This window comes from Lissotriton vulgaris, chromosome 1_1 (genome assembly GCF_964263255.1).
Source record: "Lissotriton vulgaris chromosome 1_1, aLisVul1.2, whole genome shotgun sequence".
Classification (NCBI taxonomy): Eukaryota; Metazoa; Chordata; class Amphibia; order Caudata; family Salamandridae; genus Lissotriton; species Lissotriton vulgaris.
In genome coordinates this window covers 984,684,541-984,709,381 of record NC_141685.1, presented here as the reverse complement: position 1 = coordinate 984,709,381, position 24,841 = coordinate 984,684,541, and the positions used below count along the sequence as shown (strand labels likewise).

At 42.0% G+C, this 24,841-nt stretch overlaps 1 protein-coding gene across 4 annotated transcripts in view; it reads left to right on the top strand.

Annotated features, from left to right (window-relative positions):
• LOC147748348 (uncharacterized) overlaps positions 1–24,841 on the top strand; it is a 204,929-nt gene that overhangs the window by 27,024 nt on the left and 153,064 nt on the right. For 3 of the 4 annotated variants that reach the window (XM_086960524.1, XM_086960549.1, XM_086960532.1), the window contains exon 2: positions 24,179–24,259. The exons of the other annotated variant lie outside the window; for it this stretch is intronic. In XM_086960524.1, the coding sequence (XP_086816650.1) occupies positions 24,179–24,259 (81 nt within the window). The remainder of the gene's footprint in view (positions 1–24,178; positions 24,260–24,841) is intronic. 4 annotated transcript variants of the gene reach the window in all.

Sequence of the window (24,841 nt, the reverse complement as noted above, 5' to 3'; positions counted from 1 at the left end):
CTCTAACGCCGTTCGACGGTGGTGTGGCAAAAGTCGGGCCTTACGAAGAAGGAGCCCCCCTCAAAGGTTCTTTTGGCATCCGGCCTCGCCTTCTCTGCGATGGATTGTCGCAACAGAAAGTTACCTATGTAGATCAGAATTGTTCTGGGCTTATCACCTGCTCTAGCATTCTGCCTCAACTTAAACGGTGTCCGATGCGCCCTCTGGATTTCAGTGGTCCAGTTCCACCCAGCAACATCTGGAAAAGCTTTCTCGAAGATTTTAACTATGAAGGCTTTGACATCCTGTCCTTCATTTCCTTCCAGGATCCCAAGGACTCTAAGATTATTCCTCCTTAGCCTGTTTTCTAGGTCTTCCAGCTTCCACTGGACATCCTGTGCTTGTGCTCCGAGAGATTTCACTCTGCTCGTGGCGGCCGCCGCTTCCTCTTCAGTGGTGACTATCCTCTCTTCCAGATTTGAGACCCTATCGCCCACATTCACACAGGCTTTTGAAAGCTTTCTGACCACTCCTTTCATTTTTCTCATTGCTGCTTGGGCCTTGAGACTATCTGATCGTGTCTCTTCTCGGTGCGCTGTGATTCCTTGATGAATTGATTCCATCATTGTCATCATTGACATCATTGAAAGTTGTGTGGTCTCCTGATTCTGTGTATGACTCATCCCCTGATTTGAGTTTCCTTGTTGCGAGGTTGTTGGAGAATGATCCCATGTTAATTCTGCTTGATCTCTTTGAGGAAACGTAGTTTTGATAGTCGTTGATGGTACCCCCACCTCGAGGTCGCTCTCTGACTCTGGATTACTGCAGTCGATATCAGAACTATGCAGCTCCTCATCCTCTGACCAATCGGCCTCCTCTGTTAAGGAGAAGAAGCACTCACTGGGGGTCTTCTCTTTTTCCTTCTCCTTCTCCCCATGAATCGAGCCACATTGATTAGTGTTTGTTGTTAGTCGCCCTTGTTCGCCCAGGGCCGCGGTGATCGCGATAGTCTCTTTCAATAGTTCACATGTAGCTGGAAGAATAGAGTGATCTTTAAACCCTCCTGAGGTCTCTCCCAGTTGACCACCTTGATCGTTTTCGCTGTTACTTAATGCGGCAAGGGGTGCAGCAATCTGCACTACCACACCATCTGGAGACGTGGTTATCATGTCATTAACCGATATAGAAGCTATACCCTCATTACCGGGTCCCTTATCAGCCCTCACAGTCATTGAAGTTGACAGCGCCGAGAGGGCCGTCTTGCCCCGAGCACCATTAGAGACATCGTCCTCGCCTCCAATCTCCGGGTGTGGCTGTGACTGCAGTTGTAGTTGTGGCTGTGGCTGTGAATCTGACTGTAGCACCGGCTCAATCTCTGACTCATGTTCAAGCTCCTCATCCTCTTCGGTGGCAGGTAATGATATAGTTGCCGCTACTGGGGCCGTTTCCGTTGTTTTTAGCTTTTTTGCCTTATCCTTTCGATTCATCAATTCTACTACACTTATAGTGGCAGTGGCTGTAGCAGCGGCTTGTCTGGTTCTGACAGATGGGGGCCTCATCTCTTTGGGGGTGCCCTGCCCTGATGTTGGTTGTTGCCTTGTCCGAACCCCAGGCTCTACTTCAAGTGATACTGCCTCGGCCCCAATACTGTTTACAGGAACACTCACAGCGTTTATAGGATTGTCTATGGGATTGTCCACTGCGCCGGCATTTTCAGCTACGTTTTTCTTTTTGGTCGACGGCTTACCTCCGGTGTTGGTTTTCGGGGCCATCCGTAAAGAGAGCTGCCGCTTCGCTCTAGTCTGCTTCCTGTCTCCACAGCCTCCACAGCCTCTGGATACCGCTCTGCTATTGCTGCTGCCTCCGCTTGGCTCCGCCAGACCTGTACTGCTCCGCCCCCTAGCTCCGCGAACTCCGCAGGAAAGCCTGCCGGCCAACCCGATCCTCAGGAGTAATGTAGCTGCAACCCTCAGCAGTCCGGGGGGGAGTGCCTTGCGGTAAGGAGTGGCCAGAAACATCCAAACCGCTGTGCTGAATCTAGGCGTTTTCAAACAGTTACTCGCCTTTCTCCATGATTCTTTCACCTTAATCGCTCAAGACGTCTCTTCATTGAGCGCCCGGTAAGCCCATAACATATTCGTCAGGAAACTCCGGCATTAAAGGACGAGTGTTTCGAGGTTGACCACAGCCGTGTCCACACTGCTAGCGCTGCTGCTCAGCCGTACCTCACGGCCGCCATCTTGCTCCAGCATCTCTATTTTCTTTCCCAGTGTTTCTTTTTGACTGGTAATCTCGTTCACTTGATCTTCTTGTTCTTTTGTTTTATTCACTATTTTGAATTTTAATCCTCCAGCTCCTTTAGGCCAATTGTCTCCATGGCAGACTTTCTTGGTCTTCGGCTCTATTGTATTATGCTCCACTCTCCAAGCTCTTTTTCTTGTGCTTTTTCTTAATGTATTCTTGTCTGCACTGTCATCAGTTTCACTTTCAGAGTCTTCATTGATTATTATCTTCACAATATCTTTGTCTTCATCAGATTTAGTTTTCTCTACTGTTAGAACACCTTCATAACTGGTTCTTGGAATCTCATCCTTATCGTGAGTCACTTCCTCTTCCCTAGTTTCAGGATTTCCGTTCCTGCTTTCAGAGTCTTCAGTTTGCGTTTCAGTTTTCTTCTTTCCAACAGCTTTCCCTTCACTTTCTTTTGCGTCTTTACTGGTGCTCGTTTCTACCGATTCTCGATCTTCAAGTTGATCTTCTGAATCTGGTATTTCAACAATCTCCCTTTCACCTTCACCTTCAGACGCAAACTGGCTTCTGATACTTCCAGATGTCGACGTTCTTGTCGATCTTCAATATCTGGATCCTTATCTGGTTCACCTTCAGAATCAGAGTTAGTTGTACTTTCACTGTCGTATGGGTATTCAGGTTCAGGCACACGGATGGTGTGACTAGCATGAACCCACCTTTTCAATCCAGCACACTTAACTGCAGTAGTACTAACCAAGATAACTTGACGTGGTCTTTGCCACCTTGGTACCAAACAATTCTTCTGCGATGAACTTTCACTCTTACCCAGTCCCCATGGACTAGATCATGAGCTGGATTTTTCTCTTAGGAATTTGATTCAGTTCCCACCTGGTGGAGCACAGAAGTTACCACATCAGACAGATTTTTGCAGTAATCCAGTATGATGTCATCATTAATGGTTAATAACTTGTCAACTGGTACATAAGCTTGTCACCCTGCCCATCAAAATCTCATGTGGACTTAATCCAGTTTTTTCTGCCATGTATGCTTCTCAGTGTCATCAAAACAAGTGGCAAAACATCAGGCCACTTCATTCCTGTTGCCAAACACATTTTTGCAATTCTATTTTTAACTGTTCCATTTACCTGCTCAACTACCCCTGAAGCCTCAGGTCTACATGCACAGTGCAGCTTCTGGTGAATGTCCAGAGCTTCGCAGATCATCTGCAGAAGTTCATTTTGGAAATGCAGGCCTCTATCCGATTCAATTGTCACCGGAAACCCGGAGGGTGGTATTATCTCACACAAGAACAATTTAGCAACAGTTATTAAATGTAAAAAAATGGATATTTGTATAGCGCACTACTCACCCGCAAGGGTCTCAAGGCGCTTGTACGAATACCGCTGTGGAACCCATCCTGGCTTTCCCTGTGAGGCGTCCACTCCTGGGCACCCCCAAGGTGGAGGCCAGGCATCCTTAGCGTTGTGGGGGCCGTTGTGGAGATTAAGCAAGCTATTGCCCAGAGTTGCAGAGTGGGACTCCATGATTGGAATAGGCACTGAGGCGAGAATTATCAGGTCAGTGGAATTTTGAGCCCAAGACCCGCCGAGGCGGGGAATTGAACCCTGGTCCGGGCTAGACCTCTGCATCAGGGTCTGCCGCTCTAATCATTGAGCCATTGAGCCATAATTCCTCCGCTTTGGGAAAGCTTCCACCCATCGAGAGAACAAGCAGAGTATCACAAGAACATATCTAAGTCTGTTGCATGGAGGTAGCTCAATAAAATCCATTTGAACTCTTGTGAATGGGCCACCCTCCCGTCCTATGGTTCCCAAGCTTACAACAGTTTTCCTGTTTGGATTAAATTGCTGACAGACTAAGCATCATTGACACAGACTTTCGGCAATCATTCTAAATTTAGGGTTATACCAAGTCTGCCTAAAGAGATGAATCATAGCGTCTCTTCCAATGTGGTCTTGACCATGGTACATTCGGTCCATATCTGAAATCATGCTACCGGGCATTACTGGTCTTTCATCTTTGTAAACCAAATTTCATCTTCCTCCCTTTGCCTGCAGACTGATTTTAACCAGATATCTTTTTCCTCTGTTCCTGCATCTTCCTGCATTTGCTTCACTTCCTGCCAGGTCTCAACTACAGTGGTTAGCATTAAAGGACTTGGAACATGTTCTTCAGTTTTCTCTCGATTGATTGAAATTTGATTCTTTGCACAATGCTTGGCAATTGCATCCACATGAGCAGAACATTTTACCACAGCCAATTTTCCAGGTAACTGTATCACATCTATCAATGTCTTCACAAACTCAGCATTCCGAATAGGTGTTCCTGCAGAGGTCAAATAACCTCTTTGGGACCAAAGCTGTTCATAATCATGAACAACTCCATAACCATATTGACTATCTGTCACTATGGTTACTTTCACCTCTTTTCCCAACTCACATGCTTGTATCAAAGCAATCAACTCCGCTATCTGAGCAGAATGAATTCCTTTCAGACAAGATGCTTCTAACACTTCTGCCACTGTACATACAGCATATGCAGCACTTAGAACACCACTCTCTGTTCTTAGACATGATCCGTCCACAAACATTACAAAATCTGATTCAAGCAAAGGCTCATCTTTGATGTCCAGACGAGGTTTTGTACAGTACTCCAAAACATCCAAACATTTGTGATCAAGCTCACCTTTCACTTCTGCTTCATCGGTCTCAGGTAACAATGTAGATGGGTTGACATTCACACATCTTGCAATTGTCACATTTTCAGCTCCCAGAATTACTTTCTCATAATGGGTCAATCTGCTGTTAGTCATGTACTGTGTTTTTGCTCTTGTGAGGAGAATCTCCACTGAATGAGGTACATACACCCTCACAGGAAATCCCATCACAATTCCTTCACTTTGTTCTAGACTTACACTTGTTGCTGCTACTGCTTTCAGACATCCTGGCAAAGCTTTTGCAACAAGGTCCAGAACAGCTGAGAAATACGCAATTGGTTTTCTCTTTTTTCCATGTCTTTGGATCAATACTGATAAAGCATATCCTTCTCGCTCACTGCAGTACAATTCAAATTCCTTTTCATAATCAGGCATTCCCAAAGCTGGTGCTTCGCACAACTTAGTTTTTAACTGTTCAAATGCTTCCTTCTCTGTTTTGGTCAGAATGGTCTCTGATATCTGCCTTTGTCAATCTCTGCAATGGTTTCGCGATCAATGAGAATCCACTTATCCACTGTCTGCAATAACCTACCATTCCCAGGAACATTCTTACCTGTCTTTGTGTTTTAGGTGGCTGCATTCCTTGTATCATTTTATTTCTCTCAATTGTGACCGGTCTGATTCCTTTAGCAATCTTGTGACCTCAATATTGTACTTCTTTCTGACAGAACTGTAATTTTGATGGAGACACTTTATGTCCCTCCTCAGCCAAATGGTTCAACAATGCCACTGCATCAGTTACACAGGCCTCCTTTGTTTTTGATGCTACCAATAGGTCATCAATATACTGCACTAGCACAGACTCTCCAGGCATGCTAAAAGTTTCTAGTGATTTCTTTAGCAGCTGATTAAAAATCGATGGACTTTCAGTGCACCCTTGTGGAATTCTACACCATGCTAGAATACGATTTTGGAAACGGAACGCAAAAATTGGTTGGCTCTCTGGATGCAATGGAACAGTAAAGAACGCATTGCATAGATCAATCACAGTATACCATTCTGCATCATGAGGTATCTGATACAAAATCACTACTGGATTCAGAACAATCGGACAACATGGGACAACATTCTTATAAACTGTTCTCAGGTCCTGCACAATTCTAAATGTTCCGTTTGGCTTTTTCAGTCCCATAATCGGTGAATTACAAGGACTGCTCTCAATTTCTCTTATAATTCCTTGCTCAATCATTTTGTCAATTAATGGAGTAATTCCTTCAATTACTTCTGCAGTCATTTTATATTGAGGTATATTCGGGTAACTTACACCTTCTTTTATGGTCACTTTCACAGGATCAACCCCTTTAATTAAACCTATATCTTTTCCAGTGAAATCCCACACTCTTTCTTTCACTGCGACTTTCAGGCCAACAGGAATTTTCTCTTTATCAAAAACAGTAAACAGTTTATCTTGTTCAGCCTCAATCATGAGCATTGTCAATTTATACAACTATCTTCATCTATGCCATCCGGTGACCAGTATATGGCACAGTTGATCTTACACAATATATCCCTGCCTAGTAAATTAACAGGACTAATGTCGCACACCACAAACCGATGCATATCTTTGTATGTCCCTATCTCTATTTCAACTGGTTTTGTCAAAGGAGTTTTTATTTGCCTATTAGCTACACCTACAACCTGGATTGTTTCACCCGAGAGAGGAAGATTTTGAATTTCCACTGATCTAACAGTAGAACGGGTAGCACCAGTGTCCACTAGGAAAGTTATTTCCACATCATTCGCTTTTCCACTCTCAAATGGACCTGACTGATCTACCTCAAGAGTGGCTCCAAGCATACACTCTTCTTCCTCCCTCAGGCACCGTCAGAAACTTTCATCCGGCTCACTGCCATTCTCTTCTTGCAACCAATATTGAGGACACGCATTTACTCTTTGCGGTCTTTTTACCTGCTCACCTCCGCTGAATCCTGTCTCTGCACTGTATTTCTGCTGATTCCCACTATTTGGCAGTGGCGGTTGTGGCACCTGACTTTGCTGATTTGCTTTCTGCTGTTGCTGTGATTGCTGCTGATTTACCTCAAACTGCACCTGTGGATTTAATGATGTATGTTCCCCATTAACTCTAGGCGGACATTTACACACTCGTTTCCAATGCCCTAACTTGCCGCAATTGAAACGGATGCTTTCTCTTTCGCTGCCACTAAAACTTGACGGTGGTCGTGTTACTGATCAACTCCTTTGTGGATATTGTGCTGAATACTTGAAATCAGCTCAGCTAAAGACACGAGTAACCTTGGTATAAAAGGATTAAACTACTTTTATCGTCCAACATCACAATTTACTGGAATTGCTGTCTTTCTTTTGAGTAAAAAGTGGATCTATCTCTACTTAAATAAAAAGGGTCATCTACTGTATGTAGAATTTCTATTGTCCTGATGATGGTCTTATGATAAATTCCTGAAAAGACCAAAACGTCGACGACTCTGTCCAATTCTGCACGTGATCCATTGTACCATCTTTGATTTTCTTCTGATTTTGAGTTGAAATCATTGAGTTATTTTATATTAGCAGTTTGGATTCTTTTTTGTTTAGATATACCAAAGGATGAGACAACCCATACCTTGACTATCTAACCAATATCTGTTTATGTACCCTATTTTATGAAAATGTTTGCTTCGTTTTTATAAACTTTCTTTGTCTTGAAAACAAATAATAATCTTCAGACAAATATAAATCCTGTTTTTTTGTATTTTATGTATTTATTTACTGTGTTAGTGTGGTAACACTGTATTTATTTATTTATTATTCTAATTTAACTTGTTTGATTGAAGTTATTGATTTATCACAGCGATTGATTCAGAACAATTCTAGGAACCTTGATTTCTATAACAGGTCCTAATAACGCTGACCAATAGGTTTTGAATAAAACCCTTTGCTGGCCTTTCTTCTTACTATATGCAATTGAAACATGGCATTTTCTTTTTCAATTCATCAATGTTCCCTACCATTTTAGGTTTGCCTTTAAACCTACTTTGATCCCCTACATTCTTGTTCTCCATCTGCGCTACTTGTTGTTCTGCTACTTTCACTTGTGCCCACATGGCTTTCTCTTTTAATTTCTTTTGTTTTGCATCAATTTCCTCACTACAATATTTTGCTTGTCTCAATACCTTATCTACTGAGCTCGATTGCCAATCCATCATGCTATGCCTAATCCTATCTGAAATTTCTGGTCTTAATCCATATATAAATCTATATACAAAATGACTAATGTCTTTCTCACTTTATTCCTCATAACCACTATACTGTTTGAAAACTTTCATAAAAAGAATGCACAGTTTCTTTCGGCTCCTGGGTGGTCCTATCTATCTTTACCCAATCAGTTTCTTTTGGAGGTATTTTGTTTTTCAACCACACTATCACTTGTTCATATTTTCTCATCACATCCGGTGATGGAGCTCCTGTTTTCTCATCTCTGGGATACTCTTCCCTTGGCCAATCCACAGATATTTTACATTCTGTCCATAAATCTGCTGGCACCACTATGTCAAATAATCCTTCCAAATCAATCCACAACACCTTTACAAATCTGTCAACTTGTCGATACCATTCTACTGGTTTTTCTCTTAATCTGGGGAAATCATTTGCAAATGACAATATATCTTGTCTGCTCCAAGGAACATGCACATATCCTACTCCAGGAACTTCTCTCATAGGGAATTCAGTTACCACTGTTTCTTTTTCTCTAACCGGAAAAGGCTAATGTTGATTTATCACTATTCTCTTCTTTCTTCTTCGCCCACTTGACTCGCCATTTACCTACATCACCCCATCTTCGCAACAACACAATTAAATCTGTTATCTGAATTAATCTTCCAGCAGTATTCAGTATTCATGTTCTCAATGTCCCTTTCTGCAAAATCCACTCGATAAGTTTATTTTTGCAAACTCTATTCCATATTCACTTGCCACTTCTTCCTCCAACTGATCATACATTGCTCTCCATGTTATGCTTTTACACAAAAACATGAGCTCATCATCCTCGTAAATTTTTAATCTATCTGTCCCAATCGTTCCAATTATTAATTCTTCCATTTCCACTTTGAATATGGCCATATCCAGCACTTTTGATTCCTGCTCTTTTAATTTTAGCGTTTTAATCCATTCACTCAATTCCCTATCTGATGGATCCCTAGGCGTTTGCGTTAAGTCTATTTTGTCTGTACTTCTCTCTGGAGTTGCAGAGTCAGATTCTGCTCCTGTCTGGAATCCACATGTCAAATTTTTATTAAAAGTTAACTCTGGTAGATTTACACTTGTATTATGCCTTATTTCTGATAAATCTGGATAAGTACTTTCTCTTGCTCTCTGCAGGCTTTGTTGTGATGGAATTGATAATCTCGGCTCTCTTATTGTTTGATCATCAAATACTGGTATTATAGGTCCTATCGTTACTGGGACAGTAACAGCTTCCATATTTTTAGTAAGGTTCTGAATCAAATCATGTGCAGAACGCTCATATTCAGACATACTTGGCTTCTCATTGTTTCGTCTTTCCGTGCTTAATATAATCCTGTGTAAATCATTACTTTGTACAGGAGTACCTGTAATTCTAGCTTCTCCTATTGGTGTACTAGGACATATCTTGTTTCTATTCTTTCAGGGAAATCTCTGAAATTTGATGGCTGTCCTGATGTTTCATTAACTTTTTCTTCTGTCGTTGGGGTATTCGGGGTAGTCCATAAAGAACTTGGTTGATATGGTGGCGGTCTTCTATTTAATATTTCTTCTAACACAGCATCCTCTGATTCACTTTCACCATAGCTTTGATTTCCTAATTCAATATTCTTCTTCTTCTCTGCACTTTTTCGTCCCTCATATTCTTCTACCAATCTGACCGGATACATGCCATTGCACATGCTACTATTTCTCCATCTTCGCATTCTAGTCTCATGTGTCTCTCCCCACAAATCTCTACCTCTACCTCTTGGTCTAAGATGCCTGCTCAACCTCTCACTTTCCATTTGATGCATTTCATCTTCCCATCAACCAGTGCTTCAAACTGAATTGGTCTAGGTCTTGGTTCAAGGTTCATCATTTTGTCTCTCAAATTTCTCAAAATTGCCACATCAAGCGATCCTCCTTCTGGAAAGGCTAACACACCATCATCCTTGGTATACTCTATCCAATTATCCAACCAAACACACGTATGATTTCCATATTTCGTCAACATGTAAGAAGCAGGTGTTTTCGGCGAAGAAAGTATTTTTCCCTCTCTCGTAACTACCTCCTTGTCTTTTACAAACACGTTTTCAGTCTTTTAAACCATGAAGGTTTCTTCTTGTCATCTTCATAATAGTAATATGACATTTCCGGTAAACTTTCCCTTCTCTCAAAAGATTGCGTACTATTCTGTTGCTGATTCCGTAACACCAACCTATCACAGCGCGATTCGCACTAATGCACCAGTAAGAACACGATGTGTCACTATAGTGCTTACCCAATAGCTTTTGCTGCTTTCTGTGATGAACCAATCAGCTCCTACTCTGTCTTGGTCACGCGGACCAATCCCAGCGCGACACCTTTGACGTCACCAGCGCTCCTGCTTCTGCAGCGCCGACTGACCCCTCCTTTACAGGGTTTTTTCAGAAAGCCGTATTTTCAAGATATTTTCAAAATCAGTTAGTAACTTACATAGAACAATTCCACTAATCTGTTTCGCTAATAAAGTGATAGATTTCACAACTACACAAGTATTCTGTAACCGGAGTAGACAACGCATATCTCCTCAGAATTTTTAGACTTGTCGATAAAGCAGCACTACTGGCTTTACCCTTCTGTCAGGCAATAACGATCTTGTTTCTCTGGGAAAGCACATACAGAGATCCTTTTCAACTCCTTAGAGACAATCCCAGAGTTTCACTTGAACGCGCATTGCAATATCATTTATAAACGTTCATACAGAAAACCCTATTCATATATACATGAACTCTGTTTTACCAGTAGGCAGTGCTTCCATCTAACCCACCACAGAATTCCTCTATCGTTAGTAAAGTAGACGCCGCTCCTTTACCCTTCTTTCAAGCTCGAGTTGAGTCCTACTACTCTCCCAGCAGTAAGTTTTAATTAGGATACGCAATGCTCCCTGTGCTTAAAGGCTGAAATTTCATAGACTGTCCTCACTATACATTTATCCTATTACACCTAATGTCTCTAAACAGTGATATACAAAGATACCACCGCTGTATACGACAATACTACTTTTTTGAAACAGACCAATGCACTGTGCGACTTTACTTGCCACACTTCCTCTATATGCAGACAGAGGCACTGGCTTCACGCAGCACTTGGAAGCCTTTTCAAACTACATATAATGTAATACAAACTCAACAGATGTTAGTCATAAATCTATGCATCAAATTGTATATGGTACTTTATACATAACCCTACCTAATTTGCTTAGCAACCACTACTCTGCTGCCAAGATATAACTGCTACAGCGCGGCTCCAGAAATTATTTCAATTATCACTCATCATTTCCCTGAAACCTTTAAACACACAAAACATGCACCATAACACTGCGCATTTACTTAGCTTATACTTGGCTTCAAGGCTTTTGGTGAATCGTAATGGAGAAATGCTGTAACATTTGGTAGAGCGTCCAAACCTATTTAACTATTTATTATTTACACCTGCAATTTTTAAAAACGATTTACCATAGTTTATTTAAACATTTGATTTTCAGACACACCACCATGTCGGCAATGGATCTGCTAGAAAGAAAATTAGGCGTAGGAAAATCACAAGACCAGCTTTTAAGATTCCATTTCCCAATCTTATTAAAAGCAAAACTTTATTATGTCTGACATTTATGCATTAGTCAAATCTTTATTTAGTAAAATCTTAAACTTTATTTCAAAAATTATCATTTTATTCAGAGCTCAAGAAAAATCGCGTTAATTTAGATTTCAGTTAAAGTTTAGCAAAGAACAGATAGTTCCAACTTTATTCTCTCCTAACATCCCTGTCTGACACCCTCATCTTATTCTTTAGTCCTGCAAAGCAAACAAGGTAAAATAGTTGGAGTCTTACATCCAGGAATCGGTCAGCAAACGGACAGTATCTCCAATAGAAATTAAAAAAGCCACCCCTTCTAGTCAAATCCAGGGGTTTTTATACCCTAATTCTCCTAACTTAATCTATCTAAAAGTAACTTGTCAGTCCTCATTCAATTTCTCATTGGACAGTTTCAGGGTGGATGAGCATCATCTCACCATTACAACATCATTTTCACAATGTGTCAGCAGAAAAATAAAGGGTCTTTGTTAAAGTCAGTTTGTGGCCTAGGCGCTTCCTCGAGTAGATACATCAACCATCTTTCCCAGGCTCTTGAGCATTACATCGTCCATGCTTGGCACCCATCCTAGGTTCCGGGCCTTGTTAGCCTTGAACTTTCTCGAACACAAGCAGTTCACTCTGACTTGCAGATTTTGGTGCGCGTGCGCTATACAGCTCTTGCTCACAGTTTACCCACACGTCCATTTTGTTTAGGCCTTAGAGGCCACTTTTTGGAACTATCATAGAAACAAACACAAATTCATGTTAGTTATTGAATTGAAACCCATTCTGTTTACCTCCCACCATACTAATATTTCCCATTTCCCATTAGTTGTTACCTAACAAATAAGCCACACAAATGCGTTTTATACTTACATAATCGACCTTCTCTTTTCACAATACATGTACAAAAAGCACATTTAAATAGCATTTTGTTTATAACTAAACAGCACATTAGTTCACAACACAATAACATTACATATTAGCTAGGTTTATTGCAACATGCAAGCACAATTAGTATTCCTGTGTGTAAAAATAAAATAATGTGTGCATCTTACTCTATGGGTGAATTTTTTCACAAAACATGCAATTAGTAAACATTATTGTTATGGGACATTGACTTCAAGAGGGGTACACAAAATTTTGCGTTTGCCACCTCGCTCCGTCACAACAATGATTTTGCTACCTGTCAAGTACGCACCTCCGTTGACTTACTGAGCATTACAGAATGCGTGCCCAGTGAACTATTACTAATGACTCCCATGAAAACACATTAGGATGAGGAAGACATGTCTTCATGCACCTTTAGCGTGCTCACTGAGCTAAATCAAGCCCCTTCCAGTTTGTGTATGCAAATTGGGGGTTGTCCAGGACTGCCGTTCAAAGCCTACATTCCTCAAACTGAGTGAACATATCTAAGGTAAACATGATGGGAAAAACCATCCTAAGTTCCCTGAAGAGTACATCCTAAACTACGAAGAATGTTAGTTTTTGACTCACATGGTAGGACGTGACATATGTCCTGTCAACTGTTAAATGAAGTGCTGTGACTGTAATAAACTTGTTATATGGCAAAGTGAACATCTACTATGTTCTGATGAAGGATGAACATGGCAAGCAGGACAAATATTTTACCCATAAGCATACCGTTGGTCGCAGAGTTCTCTGTAATGAGTTCTCTGTAATGTTACGATCTTTTGTAACGTGCACTATGGCCCAGAAGGATAGCCTGCTGCTGATGTAGGTGCAGTGAGGGATTATCCAAGGATTCACCTAATTGAAGAGCCGAGTCTTCAGCTTTGTGCAGAATGCAATACTTTTAGAGGTGGCGCAGATGTTTAGGGGCAGGTCATTCATGCCTTTCAGGCCAAGGTAGAAGAAGTTGCCACTGCCTGTTTTGGTGCTATGCATGTAAGCAATGTATGCAAGTATGAGTGCCGCTGAGCGAAGGTGTCTGGAAGGTTTTTGAAATCTGAGGCCGTTTTGAGGTATTCTGGGCCAGTGTTGTGTATTGCTTTAAATGTGGGGGTAAGGAGTTTGAAGAGAGCTGTGGACGGTGAAGTTCTTTTAGGTGCAGAGTGTGTGACCAGTGGGAGGTTGATGAGGAGACTGGCTGCAGCGTTCTCTACTTAGTTGAGTTAGGGGCTAACTGAGTATCAGGTGAGTGCAGCGCCAATGGGGTTGACTCCTTTGGTGAAGATGAAGTGATGGCATGTGTATCTGTACTACCTTGTCTATCTGCCTTCTAATTATGCAATATTCCTGTGAAAGCACACCAAGCCTAAGCTTTTCTTACCTGTTCATGTCTCTGTCTCCTTCAAAGTCATGTCTGATCCTGTATGCTTGCCGAGCTAACCTTTACTAACGTCTTCCTTTACTAACTACTTGAAACCCAAGAAAACATGCTTTTCATGTGCCTTTAGTGCACTCACTGTGCAAAAATCAAACTCCTTCCACTTTGTGGATGCAAGTTGAGGGTATCGAGACTGTCTTTCGAGGCCCATTTCCTCAAATTGAGTGAGCACTTCCACCTTTGAAGCTAAGGCAAACATGCTGGGGAAGACTGCCTATGTTCCCTAAAGAGCACTTCAAACAATACTAAAGGGTTTGCGTTTTACCACACAGGGTAGTCCATGAGAAATTGGCTTATGTTCCATCCACCGTTATGCACATTGTGGTCACTGTAATGCATGTGTCAAACAGTGAACAGAACACCTACCACATTCTGACGGCAGATAAAGGTGTCAAGCAGACCATAAGCAAGTCCATGATTTTCTCAAGTAGAGGAAAACAATTTGTACGACTGCTTGCATAATGAAGTAGTGGCCCATAGAAGGTATGTATCTATGCACAGCAATTCAAAGCTATGTGCTACGACAGCTCCACCTCAGCCAATTTTCCAATACTTCACTGTTGAAAGTAGGGGTGGGCATAGCTCACAGAGTTTTACCACGTGGAATTCCGCAGGGTTACATAAAAACTCTGTGAGATTCCGTGGAGTTCGGCCCACCATATGCCTCGCACGCACACCAGAAAGTTACATGCTTTACAAAAGGGCAGTGCCTCCTGTCAAGCTGACCCAACGTGAATAAATGGGGTCCGGTAATGTAATGAACCGATGCCTGTGGTTTGCACTCTGGAAACATGGCATGCAATCAGGCCCACAATGAAGAGCTATCAATACATGTAATTTGGTGGCTTCAAAGTAACCAGCTACCTCCGCAGAGAGCGCCCTTGTGATGGATGAGCCTGGGCCTGCCTACTTCTCCCCTCTGCTTGTGATGAGGTGAGAAGGTGCGAAGAAGGAGAACGGATGAGTTTCTCCTGCATCTTGTTGTTGAGCACCTCACTGGAACCCGCCTGAGAATAGGTGGCAAATGCTAAGCATAGGTGTTTGTTTTGTTTTCCGAGTTAACACTAACAGAGGCAAGGGGGAGCTGGCATACAGGGATTTCTGCAACTTATCTGACAGACGAGTGCTTCTACAAAAAACTGATACAAATGGGGAGGTCGATCGGAGAAATGTTCTCGATACAACATTGCGTTATAAAAAAAACTACTTCATTCTAATTCACTGTGTTCATGCTTTTCAGGATGGTTGACAGTCATACTTACATCTATTAACACATTCCAGGCTCTGCCAATGGGTGGCAGCAACTTGGTATTTTATCATAGTTTTATTGCATAGTGGACTGACGGCTTAGAAAGAAGTTCTGAACAGTTATGTTTAAAAAAATATTTATTTTATGATAGAGGTGGCTTTCAGTCCAGAATGGGAGGAGCCGTTTTTGCCATTATTATGTTTAGTAAATAAAACTTGAGTGAGCAATGCCGTATGCTCTTAGCACACAAAGCATCCAACAAGACATGAGTGCAACACAAAATGCTGAACGCAAGATGTATTCAATAAATTAATAGGAACTGTCCCTCCCCCCCTCATTGAATATGCCACCCGCGTTTAGTGTGTACAGTAATTAAAGATCTAATGCACTGAAGGCAGATGCCAGTGTTGGTATTGTTAACTCTTAGTGAACGGCTAGTGTCAAAATTAAATTAGTTTTGCTTTCAATATTTCGAAGCACACGCAGGTCTCCATGAATGAAATCAGCCCCCACTGCAAGAAACTCAGCCACCAGCTCGGCATCATTCCAAACTGCCCGGTAGCCAGTCCGACCCTGGATGGCTATATTTTTTAGATCGATATTTTGGTCGCAATATTTTTGTATGTCGATATTTTGAGGGTTGATATTCTGTCAGTGAACCCTCTTGTTTTGGAGGAGCCTGCATTTTTATTTTTTTTATTTTCACAATACCCTCAGCCTGGGTGTGCATCATATAACACTCTCAGGATTTCTTTGTGACTTTATAAAAAATAGTTTTGAAATCAATAAACTATAAGACCATGTCCTTTTAAGTAGTTTGCGGTATAGTAATATGTTAATGATTGAAGCGAGTATGTGTGGTGGTCAGATCCGTGATTACCGTTTAACAAATGTAGAATTTGTGAAGATTTTGTTCATCATTGATGGACGTCTAGATTCATTTCAAGATTTGTTGAGGAGAGGACAAAATACTTTTCCAAGGCTGCTACTCCTACAGGCACAAACATTTCAGTCGCCCCTCTCTGACCTTCCAATCCCTCTGTTTTCTCTTGCATTCTATTTACATCTTAATTTTGTGTATCTTGTTCCATTTCTTGCTCCAACACTCTTTCACTCTCACAATTTCCCCATTATCTCTTTTTTATTATGTAAGACACCTTCTCACTGTCTTTCTCGTCTCTCTTTCTTCCTCATTCGCTGTCTTTCTTGCTGTATCTTTCTCTCCTGTTCTCGTTTCATCTCTCTACATTTATGAAACACTGTTGATAGTTGGTGTGTGTGTGTGTATGTTAGATAAAACTTTTCAATAAAATGTCTATTTTGGCTTTGCTTAAAACTTTGACACTTTTTGACGGAGCTGCACAAAATATTTTCAGTCAAATAGCACTAGGTATGGTGTATTTTGGTATGCCAGGTTTTGCAGATTCATCTTGTGGTAGTGGGGTAATAAAAAGGGTATTAAAAATGAGCGATTTCAATTCTATCTGACCGTAGAAAATGTTGCTGTCTGCTACAGGTGATGTAATTACACATTTCGCACAAAAGTTGAACTTCACTCAGAAGTGTGCTTTGGCTGAATTGGTGTAAAATCGTTCAGTAGTTGAGATTTTAGGGTTATAAAAAGGTTATCAGGCAGGCTTTAACTGGTTACTTTTAGAGATATTTTGGGGCATATTATCAAGCCCATTTTAGCCGCTTTAGCTTTAAAAGCGAAGATTTAAATATTGCTTTATTATCAAGGACATGCTAACGTGTGTTTCCTTGAGTTAGCAGTCATCTTTTCCCCACTTTCATGTCAGCGATTATTATCGCTAATGACATGCAAAGTGGGCGTTCCTCACACAACAACATGGGTAAACATAGCGAAAACTGCATCGCAATATGTACAAGGATGCCCCAGACCCGCGAATCGATGATCAAAGTCGCGCTAAGGCCCCTTTATCGCATGATTTTAACTCCTTGACTTAGCCATCTGTAACATGGGAGGTGGATCTCAGGGCTAAGTCCACACCTGCCTATTATCAAGGTTTACATTATCGCAGGTCATTTTTTGCTGCTTTTCTCACACTAATGCATGTTATCACCCTCTATAGCTGGATTTCACATCGCCTGGGTGAAAAGCGTTAATAATACGTCGCTAACCCGGCGCTGAAATCCAGCGATAGACGGCGATAATGAAAATCGCGCTATGCACGATTTGGGATAATTATCACATGTGCTTGATAATATGCCCCATTTTGTCTGTTAATTTGGGAATCCTTTAAGGACCCGAATTAACAAATTCCTCAATGATAACACACTTGAAACATAAACAAATCAATCTGATTGGCTGGCAGCAACTTATTTTTTTATTGCTGTAGCCATTGCAGGAAGCCAGGCACCAAAGTCCTGAAAAATCGACAGAGGGGATGTAAGGAGGCTCGGAACCCTTGCGACAATTGGGGGTGGGGAGGTCTCAGGGGGCAGATACTGACTCAAAAATGGAATCACAGTTCTGGGGGTTTTTTCCTGTGGAAATTGCTAATCGAATGTACAGTTCCTAAATCCACAGATTTGTGGGTAGAACGATGGATTAAAAAATGTTAACTGATGTCTCTCAGCCCTGAATTATTGGATCCGCGAACACTGCTCCAGAAAAGCACCAGGGGCCTTATGCGGAGATGTATGGCCGCAGGCAGTGGCTGCGCGTTGGCAGTGGCTGCGTGCAGCCACCATCCTCCTACATTCAGGAGCGTGGCGGGAGCAGGTAAAACTCCCTCCAGTTGAAGCTACAGCTGCTCTTTCCTCTCGGCGGACCGACCCCGCTTCTTGCCCTCTGCCCCAGGCCGAGAATAAAAGCCCCTCCCACACCTGAAAGGATCCATTCTCTTCCCCTTATGTAGGTTTGTAAAGAGCAGAGCTTACAGTATATTTTCATATTCACCTGAGACAAATGGTCGAAGTGGGAGGAAATAATTAGGTGAACTGTGGGCGGAGAGTCAGAGGCAGGGAATAACCCAAGCATTGGATCAGTGGGCGGAGTCAGAGGTCAACATCCCAACATCCCAATTTTCAGTATTTGTTTGGCATTTCACTGCCCAGTTAAAGCTTATGTTATTATGTTATGTTATTAAATTCAACCAGTGGATACACATGATGATTTAAGGTTTAACATGAGTTATTGACATTAAATATAATATGTTTCCAATCACAGAATGTCCCAAATACACTTAAAAGTGGAAGCACAAGTCACTTGTCTCCAAGCCATGGAGTTTCTGTCATCAGCACTTCTCCCCCCTTTTACCACAATAGCAGTTCAAACATTAATGGCAACATATCCTAGTTTGCAAATATCGTCTATATAATTATGGCTCTGCCATATTTGCCACAAAATACAAGATCTGCTGCATAATCTGACAATTTTAAATAACAAATTGTTTGTAGCTCAAACGGATCAAAAGGTACTAGAAAATAGGACTTGTGTTGCTGCGAAGTGGACGGCCCTTTGCAAAGGTTGCCTGATCACCTTTCTCACTGCTGCATTTGTATGTTATACTAGTATTAATATGGCACAATCTTTCCAGAGACTGTTAGCATGTGTACACATGTCAAAACAAAACATATCTGAAAACATACTGCATTACGCTGCAGCCTTTTTTTGCTGCATAATATAGTCAACACTGGGGCATAATTTTGTCCACCTTCGCTGCATAATTCCAGTGCCCTCAAAGCAGGCAGCACAAAAAAGTGCTAAAAGTGCTTGTGACTGAAGCAGAGATATTATGAAGTTTGCAAACTTAGGGGGTCATTGGGATGACGGGTGGACTTAGTCCGTCCGCCATCCTATTGGATAATGGGACCGCCAGCCATAAGGGCGGGAGTTCCGTGGGGGGTATTAGGATGCACCCGCCACAGTGGCGGGCGCATCCTGCATTTTTAACATTGTGGCGGGCGGTGCTCTCTGCACCGCCCGCCACAATGCTAAAAATGCATGTATGCATTTGCATACACAAAGTGGCAGGCACCGCGCGGTGCCTGCCGCATAGCGTATGCAAATGCAGGGGGGTACCACATATACCCCCATGTACACCCCCCACCTTGCCTTCACCATGGGGGGCCGCAGGGGGCCCCCGAAGTGAAGACCTCCTGCCTTTCTGTGGCGGCATTGCCGCCATGGAAAGACATCTGTTTTGGCCATGCAAATATGGCTGGCGGTGTCTGATAGACACCGCCACCATATTAAACCTTTTCCGCCCCGGTCGCAAGGCGACCAGGGTGGAAAAGTTGCGGACGGTCTTTCCGTCCACCGTGGCCCCCCCCGCCATAGTAATATGGTGCGGGGAAATGGGTGGCGGGCGGGTAAGGATGTCTTGCGGATCGCCACCGCCTGCATGGCGATCCGCCACACATCCTAATGGGCACCTTAGTTTGGTATGCGGGCAAATCCAGCAATATGATCCCTGGTGAGTTGCTAATATGACTGCTGAAACAAAGCCAATGGAGGTACCAATGGGTGAGGCAGACGGGCCTCAAAGGCAGGGCGGGCTTTAGTGCTTGTGGCGCCCTGTGCAACAAAATTTGTTAGTGACCCCCAATGACCACCTACGCCTTCAATTCCCTCACTCCCACCATTTAACAGTACCCCTCAAGTCTCCATAACGACACTCTCTCAGATGCATTTAATTTGATTTACAGTACCACTAATACCAGTGTAGGGTGTCCGAGCTCTTTACATCACACACTCATTACACAGAGACAATCAATTATATGTGTGCAAATCACTGTATAGAAAATGTTACATAAGACTAAGGACTACAAGGTGTAGGAGTCATATCACAACCATACTAGTAGGTTGCTTAGTTTAATAGTGTTTGGTCTGGAGAAACCTAAACTCATAATTTAATTTTTAATACCATGGTTGGGAGTTCTCTTTAATAATCAGAATTGATCTCTATCCAAAAGAACACAGGGAGGAAAACATAACGCTCTAATTTTTACCTTGCAGTTCGTATGCAGCGCTTAGATGACAGTTAATAGCTCACTGTTCTATGTTAGGATTTTAACTTATAAACTGCAAGTAACAAAAGGATCTCTCCGATAAGAACAGTAGCCCACTGACCTATATACATTATGCGCACTTTGTTATCTGCATGTTACATGCTCTTTGCAGCAGGCACATTAATCATCTGTGCCACCTTTCCATGAGTCAAAACTTTCACTAGACAAAACTCCGATCTCTCTCTAGGAAGAACATTATTCACCTGAGTTATCATGACATTTTTAATGTTGGGGAAAATTGCTGGAGTCGAGGATGGAGGCAGCAAGCGCTTTTAAAACCAAAATATACTTGCAAGCACGATGCCCACACCCAAAGTAAGTGCTGGTGTAGTCACACCGGTTACACCATCCTAGAGCTGGCCCTTCTAATGGGTCCTGTGACCTCAGTGGCAGAGTCACTGTTGCCCTAGGGTGTACTCCTTCATAGGCCTACCCGCAAGACTATTGGTGAACTTCAGCATGGATTGTGGTGGACTAGCCTTCAAGGTTAACCCACAGTCGCCACCGCTAGGGTCCACTTGCTGGTGCTAAGACACCAGGCCTTCTAAGGTCTTGCGGGCCTTCTAAGGTCTAGCATGGGAATGTGCTCCCTCAGGAGAGTGGTCTGGGGGACTGGTCATGAAGGCTAAACCTAGTTCCCCAGTTCCAAATTCGGCAGCTCTAACCATAGTGCCATATCCTCACCCCCACTGAAACCTCACACTGCCCCACTGAGAGAAACTCGCACTGCCTTCAACTACAACCCAATAATGCCCCGCTATAAACACCTGGATGCAGCTCATTTTAAAATACGCACTAGACAAGAGCAATATGCTTCCTAAAAAAAAAAGTAACAACATCATGGAAAAAGCAAACACTCATAGGGAATGCAAAGCATGTGAAATATAAGCAGGAACAACATGGTTACCTTAATGCTTTTAACCTCACTATTCAGAAATCAGTGAGTGCTTTTGCCTGAAAATTTAAGGACATGACTACAGGGCCTGGAATGTACCCATTTCAATGTCCATTGCTTATATTCTTACAAAACGTAAGTAGTATGTTAAAAAGACCACATCCCTGAATACAGAGCCCAGGGGAAAACGAAGCTGTTCAAAGAAAGACAAGAAAACAAAAGTAGCGCTTCACTGGCAAACTCTGTAAAGTAGCCCTACTTTGTTTGGGTGTGAATAAAATTGATCTGCCCACTCTGCCACCACTCTGACTTTATTTCTTTTATTTTTCATATTTTTAACCTTTTATTCGCGAGGCTGCACTTTGGAAAAGAGAAATTTCAGAAAAAGACGAAGGGCCTCATTTATGAAAAGTGACGCATCGATGCGTGAAAACAGCGATGCGTCACTTTTCATTGCGCCCTCCTTGCGAAATCAATGATGCGTCATATTTACTGTATGACACATCATGTCGCAAGGAGTGACAGATGTGTCAGTATTTCTGACGTATCTGTTGTCACTGTAAATATGACGCAACATGGTGCATTTTTTACGCTGCTGGTGCGTCACAAACAGTGACGAACCAGCGGCGCAAAAGTGACGCAAGGGCTCATAAATGAATCCCTAAATTTCCAGCAAAAGTGTTTTTCTTTTTAGATCCATTCCACAGGGGAATAAATAAACAAAAGAAGGAAAGAGAGGGTGAGAACCGTTCCTTGAGGTCACGGTTTTCAGTAAATGAGAGGAGCTGCTTGACAGAAAGAAAGGGAATTAGAGGAAGAAATAAAAAGTGTAGTGGGGGAGCTAAAGTGGCATAGCAGAAGTCGACACTGTTTTATTCTCTGGGAAAGAAGAAAAGAAAGGGTAATTTTCCTTCTCTGCCCGCCCTGCCCAGCCCGTACCCGAACGGCCACAAACGCTGAGCCTTATCTATAGGCCTTGGCTATTTCTGCCGTCCTGGGATGCTTGTTCAAATTTAATAAAAAGTAGGGTAACGGTAATGGAATCTATGGAATTAAAGAAGTTGGAGCACCCTGTGCCCTGCCGATCTCGCCCACTTCGACCACTACCTGAGACAGATAACACAGTGGCAGACATTCAACAGTGGGTACGAGGGAGGATTCAAAAAATAAATCAGGGGGATTCATTTTCTTCATTGACTTGAATTAAAATGAGGGTAATTTTAGGAGGAAGAAAGCTATATATCTAAGCAGTTTTGGTTTGAAAATTAGTTAGTCTCCCTCCTAAATCGGGTATGTTGGCATGCATGAGTGGCCCCCTCCTCTCTACTATGGGTTTCAGTCTGTTCAGCTCCTGTGCAAGATTTCTACTCAGTCGTTATACTTGCTATGCTAAGTTTTACCATACTATTGGCAGATTGTGCACTAAACAAATTGTAATTAACATGACAGCACTAACTATCCTTTTGATCCAGCGGGCCAAAGGAAATTCTGTCTCATAAGCACAACTCTACACCACAATACTCACCATTTTCACAATTTATCACTAGGCCCATAAATGACTGAGACATGAATTGACCAACTGAATCATGTGACCTAATTAATCAAATCACTAAAATAAACATTTAATTAAGTCATAACCTAGGCAATGGATTAACTGATGGTAACTTAATATGAAATAATCAAGACCAGCTTGTCATTTCAACATCTATTTTATTAACTTTATTATCAAGCAAAGTGCATTATTCAAAGAAATAATTCTCTATTTGCATTTATTTAGCATCATTTTATTTAGTAAGGCACATTAGACTGTCAGTTTAAATCAAATCAGAAAGAGAAATGTTTAAGCAATTTGAGTCTCATTCCCTAACCTTATTATTCTGACTTTAACTAAGAAACCTAAAGGGAAAAATGTAAAGTTCAAAAGTGGCCTTACGTGAGTCAGAAGTCCGACAGCATCTCACGAGAACAGGAACGAGCCAACCATGCTCCTCCCAAGGGACCAAGTTTTATACCTTTTCTCTATCTAAGACTAGCTAAAAGAATACAAATAACAGACCAACTCGGAAAATAATTGGTCATCAAGTGTCAGTCCATGAAGTCATCGCCTTCTCATTGAAAAACCATATTCTTAAAAAGCGGCATTGTCCTTTGTCTACGTGTGTCACAAGCTCTTCCAAGGAGCTCGCAACATTTTGTTAAGTAACAGTTCGTTGCTTCCTCAGCTCGAGCTTTTCCGCCGCAATGTCCTGTCCTTGGCAATGAAAGTTATACAATGCTAGGCACATCTTGCACAGTTCAACTTCAACGTATTTGTTTCTCAAAGATTACGAACAAAATACTTTCTTTCATTCTTTGCTGTGCATGGCCCATCTCGACAGGACTTCGGACATCCATTTTAGAATAGGCCACATGCCTCTTTCACCGAGACTCTAGTATGCAAGGAAACACAAGACATCAATTAATTTGAGTAATGATAATTATTCTGTTACCCACCCCCTTCACTAATGTTAACCCATTAGTCTATATTACCTAGCTTTAAGCACAAGAAACGAACAAAACACTGTCACATGATAGACACGACATAAACAAGAGCACATTTAAGAATAAGCACATGCTATTATTTTAAAACAGCCGCAGTTAATGTTGACAAAACAGAAAGACAAAGTTAATATATTATTCAAATGTAGTGACCAATGCAACAAGAGCACATGTTATTAATCCCACGTTTTTATGAAGGTGCACATTATTGTAGGTTGAATTAATACAAAAACATGCAACACTCGTTAATAAATTATTAATTATGGGAGTTCAAATCCGCGAACAGAAACTAAATACATTTTAAAAGTTCGCTTCATCACTTTCTAAACCCCTTGTACGCAGGGAACCGGTCAAGGAACCCCAGTTACGAAAACATGAATGGAGACGTCCCAGCCAAACAGGAACGTGCCCATGAACCCCCAGGTAAAAATACAAGGGTTGCATTTCTCTTTTTGTAGCAAAATGTGCAGATTATTCTGTCATTCTTGCCTTGTAACTAACTCTACCTCGACTCTCCCTGCACGGATGCCTGACTTGCGAATTACTCTCTCCAGCCCTGCTGGCCTCACACCCTGCCGTAGATTCCAGCTGAGAAGCTACAAATAACGTTTACTGTATCCTGGTGCTGGCACGTGGGTTATATTGTAGGTCACAATCGCCACCATGGAGATGATGTCAAATGATGCCAGCTACTTCTTGCACTGATTGGTTATAAATGGAAGCTTTTGTTTTCAGGTGGTGTCTGCTTTTATCCGGTGGAATGTCTATTCTTTGTTTTCTGCTGGACAAGTACAGTCGAATGAATGCCGAAACCCATATACTGCAACTAGTCCAGGTGAAAGCATTTGCTAATAGGCCGCTCGATGCCCTGCACAGGTATTTGTTGCTTTTCAGAGATTTGTTGTAATCTGGGCCGTTACTAGGACAGTTGTTGGTGGAAGTGTCTGCACAGTGGGTCCTGTACACAAGATGAGCAAATGGAGCATGACGTCAGGTTGGATATTG